This window comes from Hyaena hyaena, unplaced genomic scaffold (assembly GCF_003009895.1).
Source record: "Hyaena hyaena isolate Hyena2069 unplaced genomic scaffold, ASM300989v1 scaffold_21, whole genome shotgun sequence".
NCBI classification, from domain to species: Eukaryota; Metazoa; Chordata; class Mammalia; order Carnivora; family Hyaenidae; genus Hyaena; species Hyaena hyaena.
Genome location: NW_024080653.1, coordinates 6,198,921 through 6,206,671, shown reverse-complemented (window position 1 = coordinate 6,206,671; position 7,751 = coordinate 6,198,921). Strand labels below are relative to the sequence as shown.

General features: G+C 47.8%; 1 protein-coding gene across 1 annotated transcript in view; it reads left to right on the top strand.

Annotated features, from left to right (window-relative positions):
* Positions 1 to 7,751, top strand: part of WDR45B (WD repeat domain 45B) — a 26,195-nt gene that overhangs the window by 7,868 nt on the left and 10,576 nt on the right. The window contains exon 3 of the mRNA XM_039226452.1: positions 5,448 to 5,549. Within this exon, the coding sequence (XP_039082383.1) occupies positions 5,448 to 5,549 (102 nt within the window). The remainder of the gene's footprint in view (positions 1 to 5,447; positions 5,550 to 7,751) is intronic.

Genomic DNA, 7,751 nt, shown 5'->3' with positions numbered 1-7,751 from the left:
GATCAGAGCAAGTCCCAAGGCTGGCTCAGGCTCTACATCTCGATGGCTAAAGTGAGACATTCACATTGACAAAGGGCACAGATGCAGGAAGGCAAAGATTCATGAGATTCATGAGAGGTCATTACTGAAACGATTTACTGTGCTCCCTCTCTCCTAGGTCCTTTCACTTACTCTCCTCCCAACCTCAGTCCTCTGACCTTGATAAGCATTGGAGGCTCAGCTCCTTCAAAATGTCTGTGAAATGATAGCAATGGTCCCTACTAGCCCATATCCACTCTTAACTTTCCATTAATTGACTCCACCACTAAGCAGTTATTAAAAGAATCACAGTGCTCTGCTATGATGAGACACGGTGACTGCCCTCAAAGAGTTTCTAGTCTAAAAGAGAAAGAATTGAACAGATCATAACATAGGATATTAAGGGCAATGTTAGAGGAGGCACAGGGCACAGAAGAGCAGCCAATTTAGCCTTGGAAGTTAATGATCTTCTTTTTTTTTTAAAATGTTTTATTTATTTATGAGAGAGAGAGAGACTGCGTGAGCAGGGGAGGGTCAGAAGGAGAGGGAGTCACAGACTCTGAAACAGGCTCCAGGCTCTGAGCCGGCAGTCAGCACAGAGCCCGACGCGGGGCTCGAATCCATGAACCGCGAGATCATGACCTAAGCGAAAGTCGGACGCTTAACCGACTAAGCCACCCAGGCGCCCCGGAAGTTAATGATCTTCTTAGGTAAGTGGAAGTCACTAGGTTGATGGAGAAGCTAAAACATATATTAGTACTCCTGAGAAAAAAGACAAAAGACAGTACTCCTGTTTGTGATAGAAACCCAACTTAAATTGACTTAAAGAAAAAGAGTATTGACTGATAACTAAAAAGTCCTGAGAGCATTACCTTCAGGCCTGTTTAGATCCCGGTGTTCATCAGAAACCAGGCTCTTCCCAACTCTCAGCTGTTTTCCTCTGTGATGATTTAATTTTCACACAGATTGTCTTTATGTAGTAGCAAAGATGGCTACTAACAGCTCCAGACTTATTCTGATTGCCCAGGCTTGGCTCACAAGGTCACCCCTGGAACCAGGGACTGGGGTTAGTCTCCCAGAACCATAGGCTATAAGAGTGTAAGAGAGATGTTACCCCAGGGAAAAGAGTGAAAGAAAGCCCAATGAGTAGGGCCGACATCAGGTGTCCTTCCAGGCAGGTGACTAAACTACAGTCTTCAAACAGTGTCCTCTGGAAGGAAATGTTCTGAGGGAAGGGCAAGATGGCCTTTGGAAGTAGAGGTGCACTAACAAAGACTTGGGAACATGAGGGTCAAATCCCTCCATGGTTATTTCTTGGTTGTGTAAGCTCTGCAAGGTTTTACCTAGGAGTTTCTGCTGTGAAATTGAGCCTTACTCAAGTTGTCTTGAGGGCTAAATGAAATATCGAATACAGGAGCTCAGGAAAAGTCATCTTATTCTCTTCAGTATCCAACCAAACAGTAAGGTCCTGGCGCTGGTCTACTTTGCCCAGCACAAAAAGGAGCGTTCTCCACCTAGTGGCCATCAGGGTCACTGCGCTGTAGCACTGACTTATTTACAGAACCCTCTTGAGATTTCCTTTGGAGCCCCTGGACAGAGGAAGCAGCGTTTGTGGAGGACAGTGAGCCTGGGAGTGCCAGAACAGAGATGTGCCTGCCCTCTCTGTAATGTGGACTTGTATGGGGCAGAGTGGGTGAGATTGTTAGGTGGACAGATGGTCAGAAGGGGAAACTGTTTTTTCCTATTCTATTTGACACTAACGACGGCTGATCAGGTCTGGATAGGGATGGGAATAGCATTTCTGGCAGAGGCTTCTGTGAGGGAAGGGCTTTCTCTGCTACCTGCTTTGGGAAGAACCCCTAACTGCCCATCACTGCCTCTGGAACTTGGGCTCAAACTGTGATTTCTTACAACTTCTACCAGACAGAAAACAGAAGGCTTCAGGTCACATGAAGCTGGTGGCAGGGCTCAGACCAACACCCAAGGACCCTGAATCCCAGAGTAGTGTCCCTCTATATGGCTACATACACAGCTCTGTGTCTGCACTTAGGATTATTACATCCCAACGCCTGCTTTTCATTCAGCTCGGGGCTAAGAGCATTGCATGCTTAATTCCATGGTCTTCTCCTCAGGTGTCACTGGCTGCAGAACCTGAGGTGCCCCTGAGGTTCGTGGGATAAGCTGAGGTTCCCTAGCAGCGAAGGGTGGCTTCTTGCTGGAGCCCAGGGAAGAACCACCTCTGGCCAGCATGTTGCCCTCCTCCCCCCTATCAGATTGAATTAGGTTTCTGGCATTTCATAAATTGAGACTTAATATAGGACTCTGTGCCAGATGCCATCTGCCTCTGTACTCACTTCCCCAGGAAGACCCAGAGATTACTTCAGGCCGATAATAGAAGGAACAGCAGTCATCATTTACATAGTATCTACCATATGTCAGGTATTGTAATTGTTTCATTTGTATCTATTCTTTTTTTTAAAATTTTTAATGTTTTATTTATTTCTAGGAGAGAGAGAGAGACAGTGTGAGCAGGGGAGGGTCAGAGAGAGAGGGAGACACAGAATTTTTTTTGAAACAGGCTCCAGGCTCTGAGCTGGCTGTCAGCACAGAGCCCGACGCAGGGCTTGAACCCACGAACCGTGAGATCATGACCTGAGCGAAAGTCAGATGCTTAACCGACTAAGCCACCCAGGCGCCCCTGGTAGGTAAGGACTTAGATGCTGGGTCCTCACTGTTTAGGTGGGATCTGGCTCTGCCCCTTACTAGGTGGCTGTGTGACCTTGGGCAAGTGCCTCACCTTCTCCTGGCTTCACTTTCTTTGTATGAAATGAAGGTGGTAACGGTCTACTTTCTAAGGTTATTGTGGAGATCACTGATTTAGAATATTTAAGACACTTAGATTAGTGCCTCGCACACATATGTAGTGCTACACAAGCTTGTGCTCATAATTTCTCAGTCTAGCAGTAGTGTGCTCTTAGAGAATGAGTCTGCGAGCGGTGCTGGCCGTGGTGGGAGTCTCCTGTCAGTCTTCTAAGTCTCTGACTTTTACTTTTAGTTGCTTAGTGAATTAAGACAACTCTCCTTTATATGGATATTTGTTACAAAGTACTTTGAAACAGTTTCATTTGCAGATTTCAGGATACTTTTTACTTAAAGTGACCCAGAAAGGCAGAGTTCCAGACTTAGTTTCAAAGTTGAATCATTAGTAGTATATTCACAACTGTTGTAATTGGTGAAATGTTTATACCAAATTCAGGATTTCTTACAAAAGGTAGACAAGAAGCACCTAAAAGTCTGAGTTCCAGAAGGCTTGCTGTTGCCATGCCGAGGGCAGTGTCTTCCTGCTCTGCTGAGCTGTCTGGGACAGTGCTGTGCTGTGCTTTTTGATGGTGCATCTTATTTATTTTTTACGTTCGTTTATTTTGAGAGAGAGTGCAGGCATGAGGGAGGGGCAGAGAGAGAGGAAGAGAGAGAAGCCCAAGCAGGCTCCACACAGCCTGGCGCCGGCCTCGAACTCATGAACTGTGAGACCACGACCTGAGCCGAAATCAAGAGTCTGATGCTTCACCGACTAAGCCACTAGGTGCCCCTTGAGGGTGTGTTTTAATAAAGCCACCTCTGTAACTTGCAGGTTGGTCTGCTGTTACAGTTCTGGCATCTTACAACTCCACAAAAACAGGCTGGACCTCGTTCCTGTTTTATCTTGGCGGTTTCCTTTCCTCAGTGAGGAGGAAGGAAGCGTGCCTGCGTTTTAGCCGTCACCCCAGACTGGGGCTGTCAGCCTTGTCGTCTCCAGTCTGCCTGTGGCACCGAGTAGGTGAGATTGGCCCGGAGCCCCTGGGAGGGTTGCCTGGTGTGGTCCAAGTGTAGGACTCGGATTCACATCTGAGCATATGCTACAAGGTTCAAGAATGATGAATTTGGATAAAATATGATACCCGGTGATTATAGAGACATAGAAAGTACTAGTAAAAAGTTACACCTGCACTGTTCATTTGGAAACACAACCCTCCCGCAGTGCAGAGGTGATTGGAGCTTGTACAGCTCATGCTCATGGAGCTTGCACCACCTGGGAGGGGGGCGGGGGTTCAGAGGTTTCCTGTCTGCAGTGCTCCCCGCTGTGCCCTCCTTGTGACCCTGCTCACACACGTCATGTTGGCAGCCATCTGTGGGGAACGAGGGAGGAGACAGAGACCTAGAAAGAGCACCATGTGACTGAGGTGGAGTGCAGGTGAGGGCTGCTTTTGTTTGAGCCAGCTGGGTGGTGGTCAGCGTGTCTTCCAGTGTCTAGTGCCCCACTGGCGCTGGGGGTACAGTCGTGCATAAGAGGGGCAGGGTCCTTGGTGTGACACACCAATTATCCTATACTGTATTCATACAATAAAGCTAAAGAAAAGAAAATGTTATTAAGAAAATCGTAAGAAGGGTGTCTGGCTGGCTCAGTTGGTAGAGCATCCAACTCTTGATCTCATGATCATGGGTTTGAGTCCCACATTGGGTGTAGAGATCACTTAAATAAATAAAACTTAAAGACAAAGTAAGAAAATACATTTATAGTATCAGATCATATTTATCAAAAAAAATCTGCATATAAGTGGACCCATGCCATTCAGTCCCATGTTGCTCAAGCATCAAGTAGATAGTCCCTCCTTTCTAGGGTTTCTACATGGCCTTGGACTGTAGCTGATGAACTTTGGGATCATCTTGAGTAGCCATGACAGGAGGTAGAAGTTGGTCTTCTGTGAACTTCTAACTTTAAGAGGCTCTGATTCCTCACCTGCCCTTTACTGTGCCCTCATGGTGCCAGGAGCCCCAGTCCTTGCTGACCAGAGTGGAGAGCCGGAGAGAGCTGGACGGGCTGTTCTGTTCTGTAATGGAAACAGTCCAGAGTAGGGTTTGCTTCTGGGAGCCCCCGACTTCTCATCAGGTCCCCATCACCTTCCCTGAGCAAGTGCTATTGGTCTTCTTGTGTCATGGAGGCGTTCTGAAAATCTGCTGACATTTTCCTCTTAATGTAATTCACAAAAATTTTTGAGCATTTCAAACTTCAATGGAAGAGGTGTTTAAAGCGGTAAACTGCTTTTGTATGAAAGCATTTAGCATGTTTTCTTAGAGCTTAGACATTTTACTACCCCTTAAAATACGAGTTGGTATATTAAATACATTTTGGAGCGTTGGCTTCTAAGGGTTCTGTGTGCTCAGCACTTAGACTGGAAGCATGGTTGATGAGGATGGGCTACAGAGAGGAGTCCGAAGTCCCCGGCTCACTCTGTTCCTGCCAGCAACCCGTCTTGTCTCTGACGGCAGAGAGCTCTATACAGACTCGTACAGTCAGATACATAAATGCCGAGTGTTACATTTTCACTGTTTTCTTGTCTTTTTTAAAATTGTAAGATCCACATAGTAACTTGTTTTTACTATCGTTTCAGAATTTCTAGAAGGAGGAGTTGGCCATGTTGAAATGTTGTTTCGCTGCAACTATTTAGCGTTAGTCGGTGGCGGGAAAAAGCCAAAATACCCTCCTAACAAAGGTAAAGTGGTTGTGTGCCTCCTAACCGTGTGTTGTAATTTCTGGAAGTTTCTAGAACGTCTTTGTGTTTGTGGCTACATTTGCTCCTCCCTGGTAGCCTGTGAAGTATGAAGAACTGGTCACTGACAAGCATCCAGAGTGAGTCTTGTCTCTGCTGCTCTTAGGAGAAGTGTGTGACAAGGGTCACTTGTTCCTGTCGACATAAAGCACGTGTTTTTTTTAATTTTTTTTTTTTAATATTTTTTATTTATTTCTAGGAGAGTGAGAGAGAGAGAGAGAGACAGCGTGAGCAGGGGAGGGTCAGAGAGAGAGGGAGTCACAGACTGGAACAGGCTCCAGGCTCTGAGCTGGCAGTCAGCACAGAGCCCGATGCGGGGCTCGAACCCACGAACTGCGAGATCATGACCTAAGCGAAAGTCGGACACTTAACCAACTAAGCCACCCAGGCGCCCCGAAAGCACGTGTTTTTTGATTAATGTTGGCTAAATATGGGGCATGCTGTGCCTCTGGACCCCATTTTGTTCCGGGCATTCACCTATGGGTTGGTATCATAGTGTTATAAGTTCGCTTTAAAATAAGGTGTAGTAAGGGTTTTCCCTGCAGAGAGCCATCGACTCAGAGAAACTTGGAGTTTCGTTGCCACGTAGAACAAAAACCACCTTGGCCCTTGGCTCTAGGTTGAAGCGTATTGTTTTGGGGTGGGGTGTGTGTGTGTGTGTGTGTGTGTGTGTGTGTGTGTGTGTGTGTTTAAAGAGATGGCAGTACAAAAGTCTGGCTTTTTAAAATTAGTTTCAAAATAAAAAAAAATAAAATTAGTTACTTTCTTAAAGTTTATTTTTAGAGACAGTGAGAATGGGGGAGGGGCAGAGACAGGGAGACACAGTATCTGAAGCAGGCTTCAGGCTCGAGCTGTCAGCGCAGAGCCCAGCGCAGGGCTGGAACTCACGAACTGAGACCATGATCTGAGCCGAAGTCAGATGCTCAACTGACTGAGCCACCCAGTCGCCCCCAGAAGTCTGGCTTTTAAAGTCAGGGAGAAACAAAAATGTTTACCAACCACAGTTGTGTACTTCACATCTGTAAACCACGTGTCTCCGGGGGGAGGAGAAAAAGGAGGAACGCCAGAAGAAGTGGCAGGTGGGTGAGGACCGATCCGGGGAGCGTGGTCAGGAGAGTAGTCCTCTCTGTCTTAGGAATGTTCTAGTTTAGAAGTGATGTGTGAGACTGGAGATGCCAGAGGTTGGGGGCAGAGATGGGAGCCCTTGTTCACAGAACGGAGTGGGGGAGAGAGAAGCAAGTGGGGTTGTCAGAGTCCAGTGCTGGTGAGCCTGGCGGCCCCGGAGGACTGTAGGATTGGAGCCCACTGGTTCCAGAGTGGGTGGGGGGTGGGGAGGAAGTGGATAGCTTTCTTTCCAGGTTGGGCAGGAAGGGAAGGTTCCAGGAGGTGCCTTGGGTGTGAGGATGAGCTGGAGGTCTGCTTGAGACCATGTGGCTGGGAGTAGCCTGGGCCAACATGGGAGCGAAGAAAGAGCACAGAAGGGTGCAGTGTCCCGAATGACCCTTGGCAGGTGTTGGGGTCCTGGCTTCCAGCTCTCAGAGGAGCCTGGTGGTCGGTGTGTATAGGGCTGGAGATGGAACCCCACCCACAGCGGTGTGCACGGACTCCCCAGCTGGCTGCTACTGGGGCTGGAGGGCAGGAAGTCTGGGTTGCTGTCTAGGTCATGGGCAGTGTGGCTTGGGTAAGCAGAACCCGTGGCTGGAAGAGACCACGCAGAGTGAGCTGGAAGCTGCTGTGCTCACAGGGTTGGGCTTCACTGTGGAATAGGAATGACTGTCCCTGGGCTGCTTGGGGACGGGCACTGTGTCCCTGGGTCAGTCTTTGCCTTTCCTTGAAGCGTTTTTTAATTTATTTCTGAGAGAGAGAGAGAGAGAGAGAGAGACAGAGACAGCGTGAGTAGGGGAGGGTCAGAGAGAGAGAGAGAGATACAGAATCTGAAACAGGCTCCAGGCTGTGAGCTGTCAGCCCAGGGCCTGACGTGGGGCTCAAACCCACGAACTGTGAGATCATGACCTGAGCCGAAGTCGGACACTTAACTGACTGAGCCACCCAGGCGCTCCTCCTTGAAGCGTTATATATATATATTTTTTAATGTTTTATTTATTTCTACGAGAGAGAGAGAGAGAGTGTATGAGCAGGGGAGGG